This window comes from Amphimedon queenslandica, unplaced genomic scaffold (genome assembly GCF_000090795.2).
Source record: "Amphimedon queenslandica unplaced genomic scaffold, v1.1 AMPQUscaffold_13330, whole genome shotgun sequence".
Classification (NCBI taxonomy): domain Eukaryota; kingdom Metazoa; phylum Porifera; class Demospongiae; order Haplosclerida; family Niphatidae; genus Amphimedon; species Amphimedon queenslandica.
In genome coordinates, this window is record NW_003546434.1 from 39,118 (window position 1) to 66,404 (window position 27,287).

The 27,287-nt window shown below is 35.4% G+C and overlaps 6 protein-coding genes, 1 long non-coding RNA gene and 2 pseudogenes across 7 annotated transcripts in view; 5 read left to right on the forward strand and 4 right to left on the reverse strand.

Annotated features, from left to right (window-relative positions):
* LOC105313279 (protein SHQ1 homolog) overlaps positions 1-645 on the forward strand; it is a 12,354-nt gene extending 11,709 nt beyond the window's left edge. The window contains exon 14 of the mRNA XM_019998255.1: positions 297-645. Coding sequence (XP_019853814.1) covers positions 297-572 — 276 coding nt within the window. The 3' untranslated portion in view covers positions 573-645. The remainder of the gene's footprint in view (positions 1-296) is intronic.
* Positions 646-933: 288 nt separating this feature from the next.
* LOC105313280 (uncharacterized) lies at positions 934-9,230 on the forward strand. The gene is made up of 16 exons (XM_011406574.2): positions 934-1,405; positions 1,568-1,609; positions 1,783-1,881; positions 2,907-3,140; positions 3,354-3,400; positions 3,558-3,647; positions 3,758-3,826; positions 4,974-5,006; positions 5,073-5,123; positions 5,414-5,808; positions 6,143-6,303; positions 6,744-6,916; positions 7,246-7,274; positions 8,134-8,614; positions 8,845-8,883; positions 8,942-9,230. Exons 1-16 carry the CDS (start codon positions 934-936, stop codon positions 9,062-9,064), a joined length of 2,538 nt encoding a protein of 845 aa, XP_011404876.1. The 3' UTR covers positions 9,065-9,230.
* On the reverse strand, positions 9,163-9,925 carry LOC105313270 (interferon alpha-inducible protein 27-like protein 2B pseudogene; annotated as a pseudogene).
* A 161-nt stretch (positions 9,926-10,086) lies between these two features.
* On the reverse strand, positions 10,087-10,769 carry LOC105313271 (interferon alpha-inducible protein 27-like protein 2). The gene has a single exon (XM_011406564.2). It carries the CDS (start codon positions 10,666-10,668, stop codon positions 10,261-10,263), a length of 408 nt encoding a protein of 135 aa, XP_011404866.1. The 5' UTR covers positions 10,669-10,769; the 3' UTR covers positions 10,087-10,260.
* Positions 10,770-10,890: 121 nt separating this feature from the next.
* On the forward strand, positions 10,891-16,392 carry LOC100641896 (interferon alpha-inducible protein 27-like protein 2B). Its single transcript, XM_019998264.1, has 3 exons — positions 10,891-11,107; positions 13,068-16,105; positions 16,195-16,392. Exons 2-3 carry the CDS (start codon positions 15,700-15,702, stop codon positions 16,359-16,361), a joined length of 573 nt encoding a protein of 190 aa, XP_019853823.1. The 5' UTR covers positions 10,891-11,107; positions 13,068-15,699; the 3' UTR covers positions 16,362-16,392.
* Positions 12,299-13,073, reverse strand: LOC109583093 (uncharacterized). The gene is made up of 2 exons (XR_002185363.1): positions 12,817-13,073; positions 12,299-12,746 (listed from the first exon to the last, which is right to left on the reverse strand). It is a non-coding gene; the product is annotated as an uncharacterized LOC109583093 (long non-coding RNA).
* On the forward strand, positions 13,354-13,779 carry LOC109583089 (interferon alpha-inducible protein 27-like protein 2A pseudogene; annotated as a pseudogene).
* A 919-nt stretch (positions 16,393-17,311) lies between the features above and the next one.
* Positions 17,312-19,699, reverse strand: LOC109583096 (uncharacterized). The gene is made up of 5 exons (XM_019998270.1): positions 19,566-19,699; positions 19,385-19,487; positions 18,981-19,138; positions 17,862-17,923; positions 17,312-17,519 (listed from the first exon to the last, which is right to left on the reverse strand). Exons 1-5 carry the CDS (start codon positions 19,683-19,685, stop codon positions 17,411-17,413), a joined length of 552 nt encoding a protein of 183 aa, XP_019853829.1. The 5' UTR covers positions 19,686-19,699; the 3' UTR covers positions 17,312-17,410.
* Positions 19,700-19,709: 10 nt separating this feature from the next.
* LOC109583095 (uncharacterized) lies at positions 19,710-27,254 on the forward strand. The gene is made up of 12 exons (XM_019998269.1): positions 19,710-19,794; positions 19,852-20,130; positions 20,221-20,499; positions 20,572-20,661; positions 20,705-20,773; positions 20,815-21,476; positions 25,387-25,474; positions 25,519-25,560; positions 25,715-25,825; positions 25,871-25,996; positions 26,047-26,394; positions 26,544-27,254. Exons 1-12 carry the CDS (start codon positions 19,710-19,712, stop codon positions 27,149-27,151), a joined length of 2,787 nt encoding a protein of 928 aa, XP_019853828.1. The 3' UTR covers positions 27,152-27,254.
* The last annotated feature ends 33 nt before the right edge of the window (positions 27,255-27,287 follow it).

A 27,287-nucleotide genomic window follows, 5' to 3' on the forward strand; every position in this document is an offset into this window, starting at 1 on the left:
GTTGTTATTAATTTGATTATTCCCTAGTGACATCTACAGCATTATTGTCATAACAAGAGCTTAATATTAATTCTGATCATTGCTTCTAAGTATAATAATGTACTCTGAAATTTAATTAAAATGTACATAAAATGAGGAAAATTTATATAAGTGCATATGATTAAATTGGAATATAGACTTCAGCCATTATACAAGAAATTTGTAAAACAGTAAAAGTTGTGTGCCCTTCACACAGCTATAAGACATTATTAAGATGATAGTTTCTCATTGTTTTTACCATACTTTTATTACCATAGGTTACTATAGAGAAATCCAGTCTTGACTTGGAGCTCTGTGAGCTTGAAGAAGCAGCTTATCTTGTACTACAAGAGGAAGAGGAGGAGGGAGAGACTAGCAGCAGTAGTGATAGTAGTGATGGAGAGACAGGGAGTCAAACTGAGAGTTCTTCTGAGTCATCGGAGGATAAAATATCACAGACAAGCCCTAGCAAGGAGGAGGAGGAGCCACTAGCTGTTACTGTGGACATGGAAAGACTTTCTATTAGTAAAGAAATGGGAGAGGAAAGGTCTTAATTAAGGAACATTGTGCATTAAGATAGAGTGTTGTGTAGTATCATTAAATTCGAATCTATTATAGGCATTAAAATGCTTGTCATTAGCCTTGCTAGCAGCCTTAGCTTAGATCACTGCAAGAAATATTAGTCGTTTTATGACGTAAGATGCCTAGTTGTACTTTTTACTGATTCTCTAACTCTTTGTTCCTTATAAAGGAGGTATTAGTTATTGTAGGTTGGAGCCATCAAGTTTGGGTTCAATTCCTAATTGGTAATGATTATCCACAGATCAAAAAGCATGCAATATTATTCATTGCATGACATAGATCTTAGCATAGTTAGGGTGGGGCTCTCTTCTGCACGCTAACAAACAAACAATAATGTCTGCTTCTGGAGGTAGACGACGAAGCTTTGGTCTTGGGCCCCAGCGAAAAATAGCTGTCCCTGGAGCTGGAGGTAATGGCGGAGTATTACTAGGTAGTCCGCCTACTAGGAAGATGGCTGAGCCTTCTAAAAAGAAGAAGGTGAAGAGAAAGAGTGTTGGAGAAAGAGTAATGGGTATGTTCCACTTGAAGAAAAAAGTAGAGGGCGAGCAGAAAGCTACATTACCGGCGGTGCCTCATTCTCCACAGCAAGCTCTGAGAAACAACCTCCATTCTTTGCCGACCAGCAGTGGTAGCTCTCCCAGGCTTTCCTCACGCTTGACACCGACACCTTCTCCTCTTCGATCTCGTGCTCTCAGACAACAAGTCTTCGCTGCTGAGCGGCAGAACTCGCTTGAAGCTGTCATGCATGAGTATGGATATAAGAAAGATGGGACCCCTATGCTTGGAAGAAAGAAAATGCAACCAGGTATATAATCATACTTATCACTACTTGATTCCTCACTGTGCTGCAGCAGTCATTGCTGCATTGTGAAGCTATTTTTATTAAGAATTATCCAATGATATGTGTCTATGTATAATGATGCCATCATTCGTCTAACATTGAATTATTTTTATCATTTATTTATAGAAGATAAAATGGTTCGATTAAAGATAAAATCCAATGGGAAAGGTAAGTACATTGACAAATGCATGAACCACACCCTGCAGCGTTACATGTGCATCAGCTAAGTAGATCTAAGTAATGATGCCAACAATTTGATCTTCTTTGAGGCTTTTAAAATTGATTACTGTAACTTGAATTTTGAATATTCAGTGATTGTAAATAATGCATTTATTGTGTAGATCAAGATGACCCGATTACTTTAATCAAAGATGATGAAGGAACCGGAATTCAACTAAGCACTGGCCTACCTCCTTTTACTGTGACCTACATTGAACCAGGTACAATAATAATAATAATAATTGTCTATGACTTTATGGCGATCCAATGCTCAAATGTGGCTGGGTTGCGCTTCCATCCTGCCTCCCCAAGTATTGTAACTATTAATTGTTATTGTTTTTTTTGTATTTAATTTTAGTTTAGCTTTCTGTTCTGTCTGTCTTTTGTTTTCCTTATGAGCTTTCCCTTTTTGTCTCTCTCTTTTGTCCATCCTATTGTGTTTGTCTTAATATAATAATAATAGTAATAATAATAATAATAATAATAATAATAATATTAAATAATGACGATAATAATGACAATAATAATGAATAAATAAATATTGATTTGTTAATAGAAAAATATTGGATTTCAATTTTTGGTTTTTGCCAGTAATAAAATAATGTAACTGTAACTGATTAGCATTTTAAATTAGATTATAGCAATTGTTTTAACAACTAATGGACCTTAATAACATGTAGCACATACTGGACACACATGCATGCGTACATTTATGTACATAACAAATGAACTTTCACTGATCATTAAGTTGCAGTTGCACTATAAACTCACACACACACACACTTAGCAAAGCATTGTTAATGATACATATAAACTGACTGTTGTTAGAATAATGAAATTACCCTCTTGTACCATCCCACACTTCACTCCAATTCCCTTTAATGAGTAAACAGCTATGACTTTCATAAACAGCTTATGACAATTTCAAATGCAAATAAATACAGTATACAGTTTAAAATATTGACTGGAGTTGTATTTGCGAGTTTTATATTACATTGGGCTGTTTTTATTGGCAATTTAGTGGACAGATTGTCATGGAACATAATAGGCTCAGAGTGAACTAAAATAATGATGATTGTGTAATTGGTGGCTGCTTATAGCATTCCACAAATTAGAGACAGGAGTAAATTTACAAATTTGCTCATTATGAGTTAGTAAATCATATTTTTATAAAAAGCCACACACAAAAATTATTAATAGCTTTCATTAATAAACTAACTATTATTCTTTATTATTATTATTGCAGGTAGTAAAGGAATGCTGGCCGGTATAAGAGTCGGTGATGTTATAATAGAAGTGAATGGTAAGGATTGTAGTCTAATGAATGATAACCTTGAGCTCACTGATGTCATGGAGCTGAAGTCAATAATCACTCATGTACCAGGAAGTAGACCAGGGAGTAGACCAGGGAGTAGACCAGGAAGTAGACCAGGGAGCAGACCAGGGAGTAGACCAGGGAGTAGACCAGGAAGTGCTATAAGTATGTTTATTATTGTCATTATTTTGATTCACCACCTCTCTCTCTCTTTCTCTCTCTCCCTCTCTCTCTCTCCCTCTCTCTCTCCTCCCTTTCTCTATTTCACTTTTAACCTCTCTCATTCTATTATTTATAATCATTATTATTATCATTATTTATGTGTCTCTTATTTCACGACCTTTTTCTCTCTTTTTACCTCTCTCTCATTCGTATTAGGTGGACGCAAGTATATCAATGGTGGACACATAGGAATAACTTCAATTGTATGTGTATACATTAAATATTATTGTTATTGCTAATGTACTAGAATTATATGGTAACAATTACCAATCTTTGAATCACTAATCGTTAATGTTGTACATTCATGGGAATAATGCTGAATACATAATTAACATTAATTTTATTTATTTTTATTTTTAGGATTCAGACACTGATAGTACTGATGAAGGTGATGATGAAGAGGACCATTATTGGAATGGAAATGGACAAAAAAGGAAAAAGAAAATAACAGTAAATCATTGCATCATGTAGAGTTTTATGAGTGCTTTAAAAAATTTTTGAAGATTTTGCATGCTTTAAAAATACAGTGCAGATACTTATTGTCGTCATTATTGTTATAGAAAGGTGTTTGGAATAGAATAAAAGCTGAAGGTCTTCAAGACAGTGACTCAGAATCTAGTGGATCCTTTGTAAGTAACAAAAATCCTCAAGGATCATATACTGTTGACTACTGTTGCAATTGTTGCATTCACTTTCTGAGAAATACAATGTATATAGTCCATGGTTTTTTTCAAAAAATGGCTCCAAAGTCACCCCAATTTTTTATTGCATTTTCTGATACGTATTGTTGTCCTTATGCTGTGTAGAAAGTTTGAGGTGATTCCAACTTCAATTTTTCAAGTTACAGCCATTTTAAGAAAATGACAAAATTCTAAATAATACCCAAGGCTAAAAGCCCATGGTTTTTTCAAAAAATGGCTGCTGTGTAGAAAGTTTGAGCTGATTCCGACTTCAATTTTTTAAGTTACAGCCTATTTAAGAAAACACCAAAATTCTAAAAAATACCCAAGGCTATAGCCCATTGTTTTTTCCAAAAAATGGCTCCGAAATCACCCCAAATTTTTATTACATTTTATGATACATATTGATGTCCTTATGCTGTGTAGAAAGTTTGAGCTGATTCCGACTTTAATTTTTTTAGTTACAGCCATTTTAAGAAAATGCCAAAATTCTGAAAAATACCCAAGGTATAGCCCATGGTTTTTTCCAAAAAATGGCTCCGAAATCATCCCAAATTTTTATTACACTTTATGATACATATTGATGTCCTTATGCTGTGTAGAAAGTTTGAGGTGATTCCAACTTCAATTTTTTAAGTTACAGCCTATTTAAGAAAACGCCAAAATTCTAAAAAATACCCAAGGCTATAGCCCATTGTTTTTTCCAAAAAATGGCTCCGAAATCACCCCAAATTTTTATTACATTTTATGATACATATTGATGTCCTTATGCTGTGTAGAAAGTTTGAGCTGATTCCGACTTTAATTTTTTTAGTTACAGCCATTTTAAGAAAACGCCAAAATTCTGAAAAATACCCAAGGCTATAGCCCATTGTTTTTTCCAAAAAATGGCTCCAAAATCACCCCAAATTTTTATTACATTTTATGATACATATTGATGTCCTTATGCTGTGTAGAAAGTTTGAGCTGATTCCGACTTCAATTTTTCAAGTTACAGTCATTTTAAGAAAATTCCAAAATTCTGAACATTTTTGCACGAAGTTTGATTATTTATTTTATCATTTATTTTATTTTGAGCCTATTTTTTGTGTATTAGGTTAATCTGGTGATGGAGAGCTCCAGTGATGAAGTAAGTCAAATCCTAGCTGTCACATCACAAAATTAACTGTTATTGTTTTTATTTGTTTTTTTGTAGGATGATTTTATTGACAAATGGAATGAACAAGTTCTTAGTAAAGAAAAAGAGGTAAATATTGCTGCTTGCAATCCAATTAGAATAGTTATTATTATTTTTGAAAGATTAATGTATGTAATACAGATGTAATAGGACCAACGTTAAATGCCATCACTATTACTGGGAATTTGCTAATATTATACTTCATATTTTTAATTGTTTTGCGTTATAGAAACCTTAGAATTTAATGATAGAATTACACTTTGATTTAAACTTTACATTACATTTAATATTATATCTTTATAAATTCACTATTAATTTTCTCACACACTCTCTCTCTCACACACACTCATTATTAACAGATTCAAATGGATGACAGACAATGGAGACAATTGCGTCAAAAACAGAACCTCATATTCAACAGAGATGCCCCATCATTCATGATCAGTAGCCCCCAAAACAACAGTCTCTCACATCAGCATCAGCTCCTTCCGTCCACTAATCCACTGACCGACGAACCACTAGCATCGAAAAAGAAAAGACACTTTAAATGGCCGTTTACCAGGCCGGTCACCACGGCTAAGCCCCCGCCTCATAAACAGGTTAAAAAAACTCATAACGCAGCTAATTCTCCAAGGACTAGGAGTCCACTAGAGTCTGTGCTGATGGCTGATTTGTCAGGGGCTAAGATACTCAAGTCAACTGATGATAATGCTTCAAACACCGGTGACAGTGATGATAGCTCATTGTATGAGAGGTAGGTGCAATAGATAATATTTAGAGTGAAACCTCTTTATGAATGAATGGTTTTAGATTATTGCTTGTCCCATATGTAGCCATGTGTAGTGGGTTTATTTAATTATTTATTTATTTTTCATGGCTGTAGTATGGTGTCCTTTACAAAGGGGATTTCACTGTATTATTATTATTACTAATAACTATTATTTTTATAATTTTTAAAGTTTATTAATTGTACCATTATTAATTGATTATTATAGTTAAGTTAGTAACAGTTAACTAAAGATGGTGCTCTTATTATTATTCTTATCATCATTATTATTACTATTATTATCATATATTCTTGTTATTAGGCCTCATATATTAGAAAAGGCAACAGTAGAAGGTAGACCAAAGAAGCCTTCCCATTCAAGAGATTCAGTCCCCAAGAGGCCATTGCGATCACAGTCTTTGATAGAGAAAGGACGTAAGCCGCAAATAAGAATAAAGAAGCTATCAAAAGAAGCACCTCCAGGCAAGAAAGATCATCATAAATGATGTTAAAGATATAAATGCTTCTACTATTAATAATAATAACAATAATTTAATGCTGAGTTGGCCCATTGTTCTGCCCCTCCCCTATCTGTGGCAAGTTTCTGTCACAAATTTAGGGAAGAGAATAAATGTGAAGAGAGTCTAGTTGAACAAGTACAAGTTGTTTTTGACACCTTGTTAGCACCTTGTAATATGAGTGAGGTGTGAACAAGCCCATTTCCTTTGTCACAATTTTTCTTGTATTTTTTAATGTTAAAATAATTCATTCTTACTATTACCAAGAGCACAGTACTCTTGCTATTACTACTACTACTACTATTATTATTATTATTATTATTATTATTAAATAAGTTGTTGTTGTTGTTGTTGCTGTTATTGTTGTTATTGTCATTATTATTATTATTTATTGTATTATTGTAGATATTGGTGTGGAAAGGACTGCTCCATCACTGGGAATAGCTGATGGAAGGAACAAGAGAGATCTTGCAAGAGCTCGTAAAGTACGAAGACCAACAACCAGAGGAAAAACGGGAGGAGAGAAAGAAAGAGAAAGAGGAACTACATTATTAACCAGCCAGTCAGGAGATGAAGTGGTAAGTAATACAGCCTCCATGTAATTGGAGGTGTATGTTATAGAGAGTATCCATTAAGAGAAGCTATGCTGTATAACCTCTCTTAATGGACAGTTGGACACTCTCTATAGCGTACACCTCCATTTAACGGACAGCACCTGGTGTACCAATTACATTCCTTACTGTATAAAATAACCTCCACATAAAGGACACCTCTGTACAACAGAGACACTTTCTTGTACCAAAGTATCCATTATATAACACAAGTTCTACAATTTATAGTGCTTCAAAAGTTAATCCTAGGATGATATGCAATATAGTGGTAATGCTGTTTGTTTTATTATATGTAGGTACTACAAGACCAACCATCCAACCAGAAGTGAGTCTGTAAATATTTTGTATCACAGCCTGTGGACACATTCATTTTGTTGTGTTAATGCATGCACACATACAAGGATTTACTAGATATTTTGCTCTGTCATTCTGTAGGCCACAATGATTTATAAATAGTAGCCTATATGTACAAGTACAACTTGGGTACTTTTTATGTATAATGTTATGTCTGATTGATTATGGTTTATGGTTATGGAGTCAAAATACGGTACAGCAGGAAATATTTACGGGGAATTAAATTTTGCGAGTTTGCGATTCCATTTAAAGCGCAAAATTTAAATCTGCAAAATAATGAAATTCATGCATGACCACAGTAGATAATGCTACAATAACTGTCAAAACCGCAAATATTTAATCCGCAAACCAGGTTATTTTTTAAGGATTCGCAAAATTTTTCTCCGCAAAATTAACCAGCTGTACGGTAGTACACTGTATTTAGTCATTGTTTGTACTTGATAATGTATAAATTATTTGCCAGCCTATACCGCATTGAGTGTATAAATTATTTGCCAGCCTATACTGCATTGAGTGTATAAAGTTTTGCTAATATACTTCAAGCTCTTTTACACATAAGTGAGGTTCAAATAACTATTAACATATGAATGAACATCTGCTAATCTACCATACACAAGGGAACTTTTTGTGTGAGATTACTTTCATAAAAGTAAATCATGTTGCCATGAATTGAAAGCTGTTCTATGTCTGGCAATATGTTGCTTGGTTGCTGCCAGCAAGTCAACCTTGTTTATAAAATAAGCATGCAAATTATTTATTGTTTAATTGACATATCATTTAGTGTCTTGTTATATTATCATTACTATTATTGTATTTATTTTTAAACACAGTTCTACAAGTCATCATATAATTTCAAAGACAATCAGTGACCCTGGAAATACTTCTGCTCAGAGCAGCCAACAAAACACTGAGAGAACTCAAAAGGGCATCAAAAGACGCTCAAGTGCTAACTTAGTAGAAGAAGCAGTGAGAAGAAGAAGCTTAGCTCAAAAAGAAGATGAGGAGGAGGAGAAAAAAGTGTCTACTTCTCGTAGGAGAAAGCATGCAGTGCCAACATATGCCATTGAAAATAAACTCACAGCACAAGTAGTTGCTACTGCAGCTGCTATGAAAGCTAAGGAAATGAAGCAAAAGAAAGAGCATAAAGTGAAGGAAACTAATGAAGAGCAAGTGCCTCTTGCTCAGAAGAAGCCGGATAAACTTGCAGTGATGTCTGGTTTTCATCCACTACACAAGAGCAGGTCATTCCAAGATGAGAGAGAGAAGGGAAGTGGAAAGATGCAAGAAGCAACATGGATATCATTAGCAAAGGTAGGAGAGAGAGAGATATGATAATGTGAAGGAGAACTAGAGATGGAAACTGAAGTACATGTAATAGAACGTAAACTGGAAAAGTTTACATGTATGCCTGGTAAAAAGTGTAGCCTGGAGGGCCAATTTGTATAAATTTGACAGAAACACTGATGCTTGATGCCAATTGTAATAGTTTTGAATGCTACACCACCATGCTGTGCTTTTGCATTATTATACCTCTTTTTTAGGCCAAGCATGAGAAAATGACTGAGGAACTCAATCGAAAGGTAATGACCAAAAATTGTATCATAATTTTCATTGTTCTTGAATTTCTTGTTAATATAGAGTGGATCACCACATCATTCTGATAGAAAAGCAAGACTAGGCATTAACAAGTCAGTATCATTACATGATGAAATGGACACTGTCAGAGATGAAGGCTCATCATTTTTAACTAACATTAGATGATCATTAATTTAATTTTTAGTACATCCGTTGTATAGACTTGTCTTAAATGTCTTTTGCCAGTTGTATGTACATGCACCACTTTCATTTATGCATCATAATAATGATAAATAATTATGATTTTTTTAAAAGAAAATTACAATGAAAGATAACCTCATTTTGATTATAGTGAATAATATTATTGAATTACAATTCATACATGAACACCTAATGTGTCTGAAAACTGCCAAGATCTACTGTCCATCATCTCATTTCTTTTTCTTATCCTTTTTATCTTCATCTTTTGATTCGTCTTTGCCATCACCACCCTCAGCCCCATTGCTGTCATTGGTGCCATTGTCACTGCTTCCCCTAAAGTATTGCCAAATGGCAGTGCTTGCAGCTCCAGCTCCTCCACCAGTACCAGCTACAATTGCAGTACTAGTAGCTCCCATACCAGCAGCTCCTATTGATTGTAGTGTAGCTACTATACCGCCAGAAGCTACAGGACCCATTGCTGACATCATTGAGGCACCAATAGACCCAGCAGCTATTCCACCAGCACCGAATCCTAAGGCACTAACAACTAATGGAGCTGCTACCACAGCTGCTGTTCCTCCTACTATGCTTCCACCAACTACAGCAGCTACTTTTAAAGCTGTACTCCCTGTAGATGATGATGGTGGTTCTGGGCCTGACCCTCCAGGGGGTGGTGAAGGTGGTTGAGAATGAGAGGATGCCATGTCTGTAGATGATCTTAGGAAGTTAGTCTAGAGCTCCTTAGGTCAATAGAAAATTAGTGACAACAAATCTCTTTTATTGCAAGCAGTGAGCTGACAGCTAGATAGTTAGCGTTTTGATATGATTGCTGAGTCATCATGCAACTGCATCACGTGGCAGGGAAGTATGATGAGTCAGCAAGCCTAGTGCCTAGAGGGACTTTCCCTTACAATCTCGCATCTACTGATTTGATCCAGAGTTTCCAGACTATATATAGCTCTTGTTTAATAGTTAATACCATAGATAGCAGATTACTGATTGACAAATTTTTGTAAATAATTTATTAATGATGCCAAAAATTTTTTTTACAACATTGAACATGTTAAAATAAAGCCTATACCTAAAAAAAACAATAGAATGAAAAATGTCACTTATGTATGATGATCGTAACTTCTTAAGGATAGATCACTGAATCATGTAGTCTTTGACGTTAGACAGTGTTAACGTGTGAAGTATCCCAATACAGCTGCTCCAGCGTTATAGGCCATACGACCTCCGGCTGCCCCAGCGTTATAGGCCATACGTCCACCTGCTCCAACAGCATTAGTTACAGTATTAGATTGAGCAGCAGCAGTAGTAGCTGCTCCTACTCCACCACTAGTACCAGCTACAATTGCCGTACTAGTAACTCCCATACCAGCAGCACCTATTGATTGTAGTGTAGCTACTACACCACCTGCTGCTGTTGGGGCCCATGCTGACATCATAGAGGCAGCAGTAGAGCCAGCAACTATTCCACCAGCACCGAATCCTAAAGCACTGACTACAAACGGAGCTGCTACCACAGCTACTGTTCCTGCTGCTACCCCTCCACCAACTACAGCTACTGTTGTACCTATTCCTGGCATTACAAAACTCAAAGTCGGCCGCTTTTCTTCAAAAATAGAAATGAGATGTACTTCGAGTGACTTCAGTACTCAACACAACAGTCACAACTGATCGCTGTTTTTGCCTAGTCATGCTGGCAAGTGGGCAGGCCAACTGTAATCTGCCAGCCCCTCCCAAAACAGGTGGGGCTGACTCGTCTTTGCAAAAGAACAACAACGTTGGTTAGAAAGGAACATGCTTTGCTCAGAGAAATGTTTTGCTGCTTTGTTTCTGTCGTATTTGATATTTTCAGTGCAGGCTATAAAGGCTGACTGTCAAGGAGGCGACTGTGAGGAAGAAAAGCAAGATGAAGAATCTGGTTACTGTGACAAAGAAAAGCAAGAAGAATCTGGTTATTGTAACAAAGAAAAGCAAGAAGAATCTGTTTACTATGCTAGATCTATCTGGTCATCAATATTGGTGGGTAATTATATGCGTGAAATTGGAGTATTTGAAGCTGCTGTAATCATAGATATACAAACACATGGATTGGAAACGGGTGAAAAAATAGATGAGGAGGCGTGTTACGCTTACGTAATGGGGCGTATTCATTACTCTGATTTGAATAATTAGAAATTACGGTCAATGGGGCAGAAGCGCATTATTATGTGCAATGTCAATGGCGATGCGTCCAAGATGGAGACCTTGTTACCAGTTAGAGGAGCAGAGGAACTGAAAGTCACTGGGCTCAAACACTTACTTGAGTCCATAGGAAAGTCCATGTAAGGAAGAAAGGTGATTGCACAAATTAATGTTTTCTTACCTTTCGTATAACTCTTTGCCTGACAATTTGTTGTAGAACTACAACAAGGTAATAACAATTAATAAAAAAGCAATTACCACGCCTCTTTTTAGGGCAAACACGTGCGTTTTACAGGAAACCACACCTTCTTGGCAGAAATTGGTATTGAATAATATTAGTGGTAAAATAGAAACCATAGGAAAGAATAGAAAAGTGAAAGAATGCTTTGTCGGCACTTTGATATAATTGCTATTCAACACTTATTTTTTTTTTTTTTTTTTTTTTTGCAAAAAGTTGACTATTTGTTGATGATATTGTAAAGGCAATGAAACTGGTTGTAAGTAAATGCAGCAGCTAAAATCTATGTAGGTGCAAGCAGTTTAGGTGCTTTGGAGCACTTTTAAGTGAATGGAATAGAACTTGCAGGTCTACTGAGAGCTCTTGAAAGGCACAAAGATACTCTATGAAAAACGATCAAAATGGCTGATTGGGCGTGGTCAAGAGGTGTGGCGTCGAATAATTGATGATTTCCATGACAACATAAATAATTCAAAAAGTTGTCCAAAGGATTAATCTTTGCGAATTACTTGTGTAAGGAAAAGGGATAAACCAGCTTTTCTTCCTTACATGGACTTTCCTATGGACTCAAGTAAGTGTTTGAGCCCAGTGACTTTCAGTTCCTCTGCTCCTCTAACTGGTAACAAGGTCTCCATCTTGGACGCATCGCCATTGACATTGCACATAATAATGCGCTTCTGCCCCATTGACCGTAATTTCTAATTATTCAAATCAGAGTAATGAATACGCCCCATTGAGTGGGTGTAGTCATAAGCATACAAACATGGATCAAAATGGCTGCCTTATAGATGTAAAATTACAAACCCTGTTTATTGAATATTTCTTGACTCTAGAGTATCACTGACACTTGATAACAATTCTATAATGTAAACACTAATAGTTGGAACCAAATAATAGATGCATGCATAGTAAGTTTATTAAAAACAATCAATAAATGGCAGTATTCTTCATGGCAGAAACAGCCTTAAAAATATCCGCAGGAACAACACAGTCACTTCATTGTAGCTCATTACATTGGAGAGTTTCCTAGGGAACTATACTAATACCACAGATTTTCTTTATTAGTCGTCATGAAGTTGCGAGAGGGAGAAATTCCACCGTGGGTCCGATTATTCTCGATTCCTCAATAAAACACAGCCTAAGCGAGAAATTAAGATAAGAAACACTCGGTACATTGGATAATAGCCACATCAATCCACACATTTCATCATAATAGCTGTTGTGATATCAAGGTAGAAGCTGGAGGGAGAATAAGATCTCGAATACACTAAAATTGATACATTCCACATAGTACCAGTTCATAAAATACCTTCAAAAGAGAACTTTATGCAGCCAAAGTTTTCCTAGCCCGAAGACTTCTCAAATCTTAAAAAGTCATTAGACAGTTGATTTTCTCAAGACTTTTCTGAAGAATATTCCTGACTATCTATTTTTAACCCGTAACACGCCTAGGTTTTTTCCAGCTGTAGCCTCTCCCATTGAAATGTTAGGTGAAATGATCACGTGATCCCCACCGTTTCCAATCCATGTCTTTGTATATCTATGCTGTAATGTACGTAGGAGCTGGAGTGGCCGCTGCAGTAGGAGCGGCTATACTGTACCATCAACAAATAGCCACCACCGAGGGCAAGGCTCAGAAAGAGAAAATAGCAAGAAACCTAGGCCTAGCAATAATTAACCAAGAAGAAATAGAACCTTACTTAGAAAGTTAGAATTACCTAGACCCTTTACTTTTACTTATTGTATCAATATTAGATAGATTTTCCCATAGATTTTATAACTACGTAATTTATGATTATCCGTTCCGGCGGCGCCGTCCCGGGAAAATCCGAGGGAGTTCCCCGACATGACTATGACAACTGGACAGTGTCAGTGAACAATGGTTTTCTCAAAGAAATATTTTGTTGCTCTGTTTCTTTCTTATTTGATATTTTCAGTGCAGGCTGATGGATGTAAAGAAAAAAAAGAAGATTCTGGTTATAGCTGGTCTACCATTGCATTGTATGGAGGTGTTGCTGTTTTAGGAGCAGGCGTAGCTGTGGCAGCAGCTCCAGTTGCAGTTGGTGCCTTAGGATTTGGCGCTAGTGGAATAGCTTCTGGCTCTATTGGTGCCTCTATGATGTCAGCAATGGGTCCTGTAGCTTCTGGTAGTATAGTTGCTACAATGCAGTCTGTTGGAGCTGCTGGTTTGGGAGCTGCAGGAAATGTTATTGTGGGAACTACTGGAGCAGTTATTGCTACTGGAACTACTGCAGCTGTAACAAAAAAATGACACTTCAATTTGAAATAATTGTTATTCATCATACTGTCATTCCCTTTTTTCGTAGATTGGCTTGCTTTTATATTATTAGTAGTAGTTTTGTTGCCTCAAATACTGATTTTAGTCAAGCTAATTTTGCTAAAATATTTACATCTGTAATTACAGCTATTGTATGTGTGGACAGGTATGTAATGAAATCTGTGACAAGCAAAAGCCCATTCATTGAGACAACCTTTTCACGTTCCTTTTAAGCGCCAGAATGAATACATAACTTGAGTAACCAGTAACCAGTAAACAGTTCATTCTTAAAATCTTTCAATCTGCTTTGTATTGATATAATAATACAATTTTGAAAGTGTGCACAGCCTGCAACCTACTCTCAGACACATGAAAGTATTGCCCCTGCTTAATATGGGAGGGGCTGGCTTTGTCAAAGCTTATCTGCTGCAAAGGGAAGTTCCCCACTCATATTTGGCTGAACTATGGTCTTCTCAAAGAAATCATGCATTGCTTTATTTCTGTCATGTCTAATTTTGTCAGTGCAGGCAAAAACTGACTGTCATGATGGGAAACGTAAATCTGGTGGTGATGAGCTGTTTTATAATGTCATTGGAGTTGTCCCTGTTGAAGCAGCAGCAGCAAAAGCTCCATTAGTAGTCAGTGGACTGGGATTCACTGCTGGTGGGTTAGCTACTAACTCCATTGGTGCCTCTATTATGTCTGCAATGGGAGCTAATGTAGCTATTGGTGGTGTAGTAGCTACACTACAATCAGTAGGTGTAGTAGCTACACTACAATCAGTAGGAGCAGTAGGCCGGCCGACCATGAAGGAAAAGCTGCTGTTTGCATCTACTGGCTCATTACTTAATGCTGTTAATGATTCATCCATAAATTATCCAGGTACATATCTACATGATTCTATTATCGGAAGATGTATAATCCTCTCGTTGGAGCATCTATGGTTGGATCAACAGCAACAAATTGACAATTTTTGATTCAAATGATTAATTATATACATGTACATGTGTGTGACATCTTTTTAAGAACAATAGTTTAGTTACAGTGCATGATTGAGCATGTATGGGTTGTCTAACTTGTCTTGCTTTTTATTGATTTTGTTTAACTAAATGAGGCGGGATATCACAGGGGTTAAACTTGAAAACAAACTGGTTAATTTACTTTCAGTCTGGTATTTTGGCAAAAAGTCAATATAATGATAATTTTGAAGGGTAGTTCATGCAACTCCGTGACATAACTGTCATTGTAATATTCCCAAAAGCAAGAGTACTCTTGTCAAAAGTACATTGTATTCATAATTATTTTAGTACAATAGCCTCTTACTATTCATTGTGACAACAGCAAGAGTATATCAACAACAAAAATAATGATCATAGTAATTTTATTTAAATGATTTGATGTCTTTTGATGTTAATTTTAATGCTCCTCCTTTGAATTGTCCTATTCTACCATCAAGACTTTTAGGAGGTACATCTCTCCAGAATCCAGTCCTATTAAGGATAGATGATTAAAATGTAGTAGGAAAGTTGTGCTGGTTATTAAATACAGTCAAGCCTGTATTTTGGACTGGGCACTCTGAAATAAGGACACCTCTGTCGGCATCAGGACAGGTATATAGTATCAGTATAAATGTGTATTAATGAACCACCAAGGGCAAGGCTCGGAAAGAGAAAATAGCAAAAAACCCAGACCTAGCAATAATTATAATTATAACCAAGAAGCAAATAAAACTTTGCTTAGGACTAGTCTACCTTTTATTGTCATTCTTGAAAAAGTATTATTAATTCATTTTATATTTTGCCAACTATTATTAAAGTTATTAAAGTTAAATAGCCTAAGACTAAGAGTGGGCATGGACGTGTGACATGGCATGTACAGTACACAGCTGGTTGAAATTTAAAGACTGTTGTCACAATGCTTTTCTCAAAGAAATATTTTGTTGCTTTGTTTCTTTCTTATTTGATATTTTCAGTGCAGGCCAATACTAGCTGTCCTGATGGATGTAAGGAAGAAAAAGAAGAATCTGGCTATAATTATTGGCTTATTGGAGCCGCAGCTGTTGGAGGAGGTGTTGTAGCTGTGGCAACCGCTCCAGTGATAATCAGTGGACTAGGATTCACTGCTGGTGGAATAGCTGCAAATTCCATTGCTGCCTCTATGATGTCAGCATGGGGCCCAACAGCAGCAGGTGGTGTTGTATCTACATTGCAGTCTGCTGGAGTTATTGGGCTATCTGTTGGAGCCAAAGTTGGTATCGGAGCTGTTGGAGCAGTAATAGGAGCTGCTGTTGGAACTGCAGCAACAAAACTTCAATCAAATGGTACAGATGACAATTGAGTTTTTGTCTGTAGATTAGCATTGATTGAGTCATTCCTTTTTGTCATTTAGCTGCATTTATAATACTTTTAGGTCAAGAGATTTCTTTTATAAGGAGACTAATGGATTCAACAGAAAACTTAATCTATCAGTTGTACTGTATCACCTTGATATTGATTGATATTTGTGAATTTTTTATATTGATATTTGATACCTTGATTGATATTCGTACCATATTAAATTGTATTAATTTTTATTAAAATAATTTGACTAAACTGTCCAATTCTAAAATCAAGACTTCAAAATGTGTTAAATTAATTAACAGCGGGGCGTTGTACACTAATAAAAATTTATAGCTAGGGAATGTCTCCCTGGGGAATGAATGACTAGCTGCTGAAGTATTGCCCCTCCTTAAAGGGAACTTCCCCACTCAGACTTGGCTTATAATAACTATGTTGTTCTCAAAGAAATGCTGTGCTTTATTTCTGTCTTGTCTAATACTGTCAGTGCAGGCAAAAACTGACTGTCGTGATGGGAAATGTAAACCTGGTGATGATAACTTGTTTTATAGCATCATTGGAGGTGCTGCTGTTGGAGGAACAGCACCTGTGGCAGCAGCCCATTAGTAGCTGGTGCCTTAGGATTTGGTGCTGATGGATTAGTTACTGGTCCTGTTGGTGCTTCTGTGATGTTAGCAATGGCTCCAACAGCAGCAGGTGGTGTAGTAGCTACATTGCAGTCAATAGGAGCTGCTGGACTAGCAGTACGCTGAGTGAATGAGATCTTAAGCCCACTTGTGAGCAGTATCTATGCTGTGTTCAATTTTACCTTAGGTGATCCAAGTACTCCTATAAGAGGTTTTGTTATCTTAATGGAGCCACTGCCACAAATTGACAATAACTTTTGACTCAAACAATATGTATTTTACTTTTGTAAGAACAGTAGTTTGGTTTAGTTTACAGTGTATGATTGATCATCATACATGTTTTTTGATTTGCTTTTAACTTCAGCTAAACGTAAAATATTACAGTATAAACAATCTATCGTCACAGAGATTAACTTGAATACAAATTGGTTTAATTTTAGTCGAGTGCTTTTGACAATAAGTCAATAGACTCAATACAAGAGAAATTTTAAAGGAGCACCAGCCAGCTTATATTCATGCAACCCTTGAACTGGGCCCAATGTGTTATGATGATATTCCCAAAAGTACATTGTATTCATAATTTAGTACAATAGCCTCTTACCATTCATGCACTGTGACAACAGCAAGAGTATATCAACAACAAAAATAATGATCATAGTAATTTTATTTAAATGATTTGATGTCTTTTGATGTTAATTTTAATGCTCCTCCTTTGAATTGTCCTATTCTACCATCAAGACTTTTAGGAGGTACATCTCTCCAGAATCCAGTCCTATTAAGGATAGATGATTAAAATGTAGTAGGAAAGTTGTGCTGGTAATTAATATGAATACATACAGTCAAGCCTGCTATTGTGGACACTCTAAAATAAGGACACCTCTATAATCAGGACAGGTAGTATCAGTCCCAATACAATAGTAATGTGTATTAATGAACCTCTGAAATAAGGACAGGTTCATAATTAGGAGGGTATTATCATAGATATTAGGGTACAGGAAATCTATGGTATTATTGGGTCCCAATAGACAGGTTTCACACAGCATACAGTGCATTTATATAAATGTTACTACTTAATTATATTACTGTAATATACTGTATGTGTCCTTGTACATACTTTGATGCTCTTCTTCTAGTCTTAGTCTTTTTACTGGTAACTTGTGATCCTGTCAATTCCAACTAGAAACAAAAAAGGAAGAAATTATATACATGCACTGTATTTGACGTCTTTCTGCTATGTAGAAAGTTTGAGCTGATTCCAAAAAAATTTTTGAGTTCTTGAATGTTAAGCCAATTTTTAAAAAAGCAAAGGCTATAGCCCAGGGTTTTTTTCAAAAAAATGGCTCCGAAATCACTCCAAATTTTTATTAATTTTTTGATACATATTGATGTCCTTATGCTGTGTAGAAAGTTTGAGCTGATTCCGACTTCAATTTTTAAAGTTACGGCCATTTTAAGAAAATGCCAAAATTCTGAAAAATACCCAAGGCTATAGTCCATGGTTTTTTCAAAAAATGGCTCCAAAATCACCCCAAATTTTTATTACATTTTTTGATACATTTTGATGTCCTTATGCTGTGTAGAAAGTTTGAGCTGATTCTGACTTCAATTTTTAAAGTTACGGCCATTTTAAGAAAATGCCAAAATTCCAAAAAACTAGCCCATGGTTTTTTCAAAAAAATGGCTCCGAAATCACCCCAAATTTTTATTACATTTTTTGATACATATTGATGTCCTTATGCTGAGTAGAAAGTTTGAGCTGATTCCGACTTCAATTTTTAAAATGCCAAAATTGAAAAATACCCAATGCTATATAGCCCATGGTTTTTTCAAAAAATGGCTCCAAAATCACCCCAAATTTTTATTACATTTTTTGATACATATTAATGTCTTTATGCTGTGTAGAAAGTTTAAGCTAATTCTGACTTTAATTTTTAAAGTTACAGCTATTTTAAGAAAATGCCAAAATTCTGAAAAATACTCAAGGCTATAGCCCATGGTTTTTTCAAAAAATAGCTCTGAATTACCCCAAATTTTTATTTAAAATTCTGATGTTTTTATGCTATGTTAAAAGTTTGAGCTAATTTTGACGTCAATTTTGCAACTTAAAAGTATCTTAAAAGTCAATTTCTGAAAAATACTCTGTACTACATGTACTAGCCTATGCTTTTAAATGCATCATTATGCCTTATTTTTTTCCTTTTTTTTGGTTGCTTAATTCACAGCACAGACTCACTATTTCCAATTCTTTCTTCTTCTTTAGTTTTTCTTTCTTTAGTCTTGCAAGATAGTGTGGGTAAGGTATTACAACTGGTTTAGGCCCAGTTCCTCCTAACGACTTAATGTAATCAATGTCACTTTGCTTCTTACTAGTACCCTCTAATGTACTAGAGTCTAAAAAGAAAAGAGAGAAGGAGAAAAAGAGGAGAGAGAGGGGGGGAGGGAGGGAAGGAGGGAGAAAGAGAGAGGAAAATTAAAAAAGAGACAGAAAGAGAGACCAAGAGGAAGAAAGAGAGAGGTGAGATATCAGCAGAATATATTAAAATTTGAGAGACTATATATATACTTTAATGTTAAAACAAATTTTAGTGCTCTTAAAATTACAAGTTCATACACAGATTGACATTGTTAATTTCTTACTAAGTGATCTGATGTCTTTCCTCATTTCCTTCATGTTAATACCTTCAGTCTCTAGTCTTTGTTTCTGCATGCTTAGCGAATGTATCTTCATTTCGACATCATTCTAATTAAAGCACATGTTACATAGTAACCATTTGTTAATACATATACATGAAGCCATACTAATACATAATATTTCTACCTTTTCTTTGGTAATTCCTCTTCCTCTAAGTCTAGATAATCTACTCTTTCCTTTACCTTCTCTCTTTTCTTCTTTCTCTTTATCAAAAATTATAATTTCTGGAGTTCTCTTTCCTGCCATATTGTTTGGGTGAAGGAGTTAAAAATGGAATATGCTTTTGTGGTGAAGGGTGTGGCTGAAAGATTTGCAAAAATGACCCAAAGAAGAAGGCAACCATTAGTTTTGTTAGGTTAGTGTATTCATAGTTTAGCTTATTCTGTTATTCATTAACTGACTGCTTAAATAGAGAAGGAAAGACTCGCTGAGATTAATGAAGAGCTTCGTATCAGTGGCTTCTCCAATGCTAAATGGCTTGAACTTGGACTGAGTTTAGGTCTAAGTCTACAGGCACTGAAAACTATTGAGACAGACTATGGAAGACCTGGTGCTAGTCGTTGCTTGATGGAGTGTCTAGAGAAATGGCTCTCTAGAGCCGATAATGTAACTGGACCATTGTCTTGGATCACACTGGCTAATGGACTATGTAGAATTGGAGAAACATCATCAGCAGAAATGATCAGTAAATGTAAGTATTAAAATTCCCTTAATTTTGTATCAGCATTCTGCTGCATAATACGCCACATTAGTTTAATTATTACTTTCCTCATTGATACAGTATCTGATCCAGCTAGTGGGGTATTCCAGCGTTACAGTGTTAGACTGTCTGCAGTGTCCATCAGTGAGGAGTCAGTTGATCTGTTATGTACAGAGAGACTGATATCAAATGAGACCAGGACTGGAGTGGAGAGTGTTGGGGGTTTCCTATTAGGAGACACACTAAGAGAAATACGGACTTCAATAACTGAAGATCATAACAAATTGAGAGCATTAGGAGACATCTTACTGAAATCAGATGAAGCAAAGACTATAGGACAAGGCATACTAAAAGAATGTGGTAAGATGATAGTGTGAATAAACACATTGACGCACATAGCATCAGTTGTTAGTATTTTCTTAATGTTTTCAGATGAGTTGTTTCCTGAATTTGATGTTGCATCAACTTTATCTGTTGCAGTACCTCCTGCAGTCGTATCAATTGCTAATAATGTTTCATCAAGTAACATTATACTGTCGTTATCATTATTGACATTTTAATATAGACGGTAAAACTATTGCTACATCAGTAGCTACACCAGTTACCAGCAGTACCAATCAATCAACATTATCAGGTAGCAATTACTGATAGTAATGTTTAATTTTTTACAAATAGCTGGTGAGTTCTTTTTCAATGCAGCACATAAGCCAATCTTTAATGAGGTCAGAGGAAGTTTTGGTATTCTTATTGATGAGCTGGTTCCATTAATTGCTCAATCAATTCCATCAGCTGAAAAAATGAAGTCGTTCCTTCAACGATCTTTCCCTGAATTAAGTGTTGAGCTATCTAATGCTGATGACATTGACGACATCATGAGTATTATTGTGAAGAAATGTCGTGTCAATGATATTTCAATTATAAAAACAATTGTAAAACGTTTCAAAATCACTGAAGCAAACCCTTTGATATCAGAATATGAAGATGAAGTGAAGGTAGTTTGTGGATCATTAAAGGATTTCCTTAGTCAGAATCAGCCCGAGCATTTCAATGATTTTGAAACAATTCAGTTTACTTTGGGATGGGAACCAGATGAGCACTCACTTGATGACATACGTAATCTCTTAGAGGAAGCATTTAAAGAATTAAATAAGAGGATTATTGTACGAAGCATTCATCGTGGGAACTCCATCATTATCATCTGTTATGCACCACATCATTTACTAGCTGCTCTTTTCTTGGAAGCACAAGACAACCTAACTGTCTTGAAAAAGGAATTTCATTTAATTAGACTAACCATTGGCCACTACACTGTCTATGATAAAAGGATCAGATACAAAGTATAAGATACTGTAACTGTATGAGACCTTGTTTAATATTATGTACTGATTATAGGTAATGAATAATGAGTGTCTTGCAGAGGAGATTAAACTAGCTGATGGGGAGGAACAAGAACTGAGGACTTTACTTGATTACAAAGAAGGTATGTCATACACATTGCTTTCACTATAAATTAGAATTGCATAGGATCAGTTGTTAAACAAGAGAACTACATGAACATTATCAGAAAAAGAAAAGGTATTGAAGTTGTATAGTCTCTGTGGTTTAATTAGGCTAGCTTTTAACTCTGTTATTCTTACTAATTATGTTTATTGGCTTTTGTTGTGTTTCGTGGTTAAATTGCTAGCATACATACTTAATAGAAAAAACAATTATATTACATGTATTTTGTAGTACACATTGTATCTTTTTATGTAGAGTCTAAAGTGAAAGAAAAGCTACTGACTAGAGTGAAGGTGATAGATAAAATATTTAAATCGAAAAAATCAGAGACTCAGCATTTACGATTCTTTATTCAACTCAAAGCAGGTACTGACCCTACTGGTATAATCTGTCTATACTACCTCATCACAGGAAGAGAGGAGGCATTAGTAGAGTATAAGAAAGAGATTGAGCTACTACAAGAAAATATATCAAGAAGTAGTATACAACTGCTGATGAGTCAAAAGACAACTATTTGCAGTATGATTGTGGTGATTAAATTATTTTTATTATATAATTGATATTTTGTATAGAAAAGGATCAATGTATACAATTACTGGTAGTGGATACACCAACAGCAGAATCTGTATACATAGCTCGCTATGACTACCATGCATTAGGGATTAGTGGCATCTCATTTAGTGAGGGGGAACAGCTGGAAATTAAGAGTATATCGGACTCTTTTTGTCCTTATGGAAGGTCTTTGGTGTCTGGTAATAAGGGATACATTCCTAGTTGTTATGTTTACTCAATGTTGGAGTCACTTCAATTGTTAGAGTTTATACTGTCAGTCGAAGAAGTGTCCCTTCCTATTCTACAGAAGATAAGGAATGATTCATCTAGTAATGATAAGAAAGCTTCTCTTTTTTTGGAGACTATTACTGATGATCCTATCATGATAGATGCACTGAGAGAAGACAAGAGACAGCATGATAAAGGTAAGATTTGATTTGTGATTATTTTGTACAGTATATGAATGTGTATATGGAGGCTAGCATGGTGGCATATTATTAATTCTTCTTCAAATGTATATTTATGAGAAAATTTTTGCAGAATGAATGCTTTATAAAGCATTTATTAATGTATGCATGAATATGTCATTTGCTTTGTCATCATGCAGGATTTACAGCTGGGAGTGTGAAGTGGTCACAGCACAATGATAGGATATCCCTTACCTCTCCATCAACAGTTCAGTGTGATGCATTGATTAGTTTTATCAATAATAATCACAAGGAGGTTGACCTCTACTCCTCATCTACTAATAGTACAGTATCTCTACTATCATCTACTAAACTGCATATAGCAACTCTGAGGAAACTTGTGATATGGGACACTCCATTAACTAATGATTGTATCCAGTACTTGTGTATGCTACTAACTAATAATAAAACAATACAAGAACTAGACATCAGGCACTACTCCATTAGTGATAGAGGAGTTACTAATATCTGTCAAGTACTTGAACACAACTCTACACTTACCTCATTAGATCTTTATGGCAATCCTTTAATTACCTCCACTAGCTCACAGTCTCTTTCTCAGCTCATTCTCAATAACTCATCACTTAATATACTGAATCTAAGGAGGACTTCATTGTCTACTGAAGCTGTACTGCTTATCCTCCAATCTTTATCATATAATAAGAGCATTACAAAACTCAGACTAGACAAGCGACACAAAGAGACTTGTATTAATACTTATCCTAACTATCACCTCATACAAGACAGAATAATCTGGGACTAATCACTCTTAATTGTCACAGTGAATGCATTTTCATCATGAGTAAGCGACCAATCAGAATACAGCACTATTTGTTGAGCTATGATATGACACATCTTTAGATATATATGTCATCTTAAAATGTTCACTGACAGTAGCATTGCAGACTACAATACTGTATGTTATTCAAATTCTCATTTAGAAGAGAAGGCATTTTTTTTAGTTAAAATTACAAGTCAATCAGTACTAGATCTATACCTATGAATGACACATTGTACATACACATGAAGCCATAATAATTAATTTTCTGTGGTGAAGGAGTGGCTGAAGGTTTTACCTTAATTTTTTGCAAAAATGACTCAAAGAAGACGAAGACAACCATTAGTTTTGTTAGGTTAGTGTATTCGTAGCTTAGCTTATTCATTAACTAACTGGTTAATGCTTATAGATAAGGAGAGGTTAGCAGAGATTAATGAAGAACTTCGTATCAGTGGATTTTCCAATGCTAAATGGTTTGAACTTGGTCTGAGTTTAGGTCTAAGTCTACAGACACTGAAAAATATTGAAACAGACTATGGAAGAGCTGGAGCTAGTCGTTGCTTGATGGAGTGTCTAGAGAAATGGCTCTCTAGAGCAGATAATGTAACTGGACCATTGTCTTGGATCACACTGGCTAATGGACTACGTAGAATTGGAGAAACATCATCAGCAGAAATGATCAGTAAATGTAAGTGTAAACCATAATAAACTTCCCTCAATTTTGTATCAGCATTCTGCAGCATAATATGCCACATTAGTTTAATTAATACTTTCCTCATTGATACAGTATCTGATCCAGCTAGTGGGGTATTCCAGCGTTACAGTGTCAGACTGTCTGCAGTGTCCATCAGTGAGGAGTCAGTTGATCTGTTATGTAGAGAGAAACTGATATCAAATGAGACCAGGACTGGAGTGGAGAGTGTTGGGGGTTTCCTATTAGGAGACACACTAAGAGAAATACGGACTTCAATAACTGAAGATCATAACAAATTGAGAGCATTAGGAGACATCTTACTGAAATCAGATGAAGCAAAAACTATAGGACAAGGCATACTAAAAGAATGTGGTATGATGATAGTGTGAATTCCCATTGCAGTTTAATAATAATTTCTATTTAGATATTACATTTTCCAATACTATTATTGATTCAAGAGTACCAGATTCATCTGTTGTACCAATATCATCAGGTAAATGGAAATTATTATTTTCACCATTATTTGCACTATGATAGTTGAGGAAGTCTTTGTTAGTGAAGTATACAATTGTCGTTTTGATGAAGTTCGTGTCAAATTTGGTGACTTACGCTATGAAATAATACAACTAGTAGTGGAGAAAGTACCTTCAGCTGATGATATTAAGGAGTATCTTTCTTTCTGCTTTCCTGAAGTAAAGCAAGAGCTATTGTCCATTAGCACAGTAAAAGAAATTATGGGCATCATTGAGAGCAGATGCAATATTATCAATATAGTACCAATCAAAGCTATTGTTAATAAATACCACATTACTGGAGCACTCAAGATGATCAAAGATTTTGAAGAAGCAGTTGATGACTTTTGTTCAAAGATAAAGGTCAAGTTCATGCTTAACAAGAAGCTGTCACTAGCCGTCAGTTCACTAACTTGTGAGAGAGTGGAGTTTGTACTGGAATGGGAACCTGATGAACATACGCTTGATGATATTAGACGTCTCTTAGAGAAAGCATTTGAAGACTTGGGCAAGAGGATTATTGTAAGAAGCATTCATCGTGGGAACTCCATCATTATCATCTGTTATGGTCCACATCATTTACTAGCTGCTCTTCTCTTGGAAGCACAAGATAACCTAACTGTCTTGATGAAGGAATTCAGTTTAATTAGACTAACCATTGGCCACTACACTGTCTATGATAAAAGGATCAGATATAAAGTATAAGATACTGTAACTGTATGAGACCTTGTTTACTGATTATAGGTAATGAATAATGAGTGTCTTGCAGAGGAGATTAAACTAGCTGATGGGGAGGAACAAAAACTGAGGAGTTTACTTGATTACAAAGAAGGTATATGATACACACTGCTTTCACTACAAATTAGAATTGTATAGGATCAGTTGTTAAACACAAAAACATTATCAGTAAAAGAAAAGGTATTGAAGTTGTATTATCTCTTGTGGTTTAATTAATTAAGTAACTCTGTTATTCTTACTAATTTGCTTATCTTTTGATGGTGTTTTGTGGTTAAAACTACCACTTAAAAACAAGTATGTTCATGCTGTAGCATGCAATTTATCATTACTGTAGAGCGTGAATTGAAAGTGAAGCTACTGACAAAAGAGAAGTTCATAAATAATATATTTAAATCAAGGAAATCAGAGATTCAGTATCTGCAAACCTCTCTCCTAATGAAAGCAGGTACTGACTCTACTGGTATAACCTGTCCATACTACCTCATCACAGGAAGAGAGGAGGCATTAGTGGAGTATAAGAAAGAGATTGAGTTTCTACAAAACAGCGTATCTCTAAATAGTATGCAATCTGCACACTATGCAGAAAAGCTGAAGCTAAAGAAGCCAAATATTCTGAGTATGTAACTACATAATACAGTAATTAGTATTGTTAGTATCATTATACAGAGAAGCATCAATCTACACAGTCGCTGGTAGTACATTCACCATTGGCAGAATATCAGAGAGGTGATCACTTTTTCAGTGAAGAAGAGCAACTAGAGGGATACAAGGCTCACTCTTATGAAGCGTCATTAGATAAGGACCTTGTTTTTAGTAGTCATGTTTGCTCAATGTTGGAATTCATTCAATTGTTTCAGTTCATGATAGAGCAAGAAATCTCTCTTCCTATTTTACATAAGATAAGGAACGATTTGTCAAGCAATGATGAGAAAGCTTCTCTTTTCTCGGAGACTATTAATGATGATCCTATCTTGGTAGATGCACTAAGACAAGACAAGGAGCAACATGATAAAGGTAATGTGTGCTGTGTTGGAATGGAGTTTTGCTGCCTTCATGAATAGATTCATTTTCAATGTTCCTTTTCCTATTGCATGCAGATTTGCATGCTTACATTACATGCATAATTTGTTTATTTTTACATGCAGCATAATTTGTTTTTTTAGGCATCTATCAATGTGTAAACTGGTACAGTGATAGTGTATACCTTCAATCTGCATCTCCACTTCAATCTAGAGAAGTCATTAGAGAATTGAATATCAATCACAAGAAAGTATTGCTTGAACAGCTACCAACTAATAGTGTAGTATTGATGCTATCGTCGAAGAAGCTTCATGGACTAAATTTAAGGAGACTTGAGATTGATGCCACTCCGTTAACTAATGATTGCATCCAGTATTTGTGTACACTACTAACTAACAATAAACTAATACAAGAATTATTTATTAATACTCGCTCCATTAGTGATAGAGGAGTTGCTAATATCTGTCAAGTACTTGAAAATAACTCTACACTTACTGTATTAGATCGTGAAGATAATCCTTTAATTACTTCTACTAGTTCACAGTCTCTTTCTCAGCTCCTTCTCAATAACTCATCACTTAATATACTGAATCTAAGGAGGACTTCATTGTCTACTGAGGCTGTACTGCTTATCCTCCAATCTTTATCATATAACAAGAGCATAACAAAACTCAGGCTAGATTATCGACATGTATCAAGTGGTATTGATCTTAACTATTATCCAATACAAGACAGAGTAGTCTGGTGGTAACTATTAATTAAACATTTTTTAGCTGAATTTTTCACAATAATTGATAATGTGGGTGTATTTCATTAGCTCAATGGCCATGTGGTGGCATTAGTAAAAATGATAATGATTAATGTATTGATAACAAAATATATAGTTA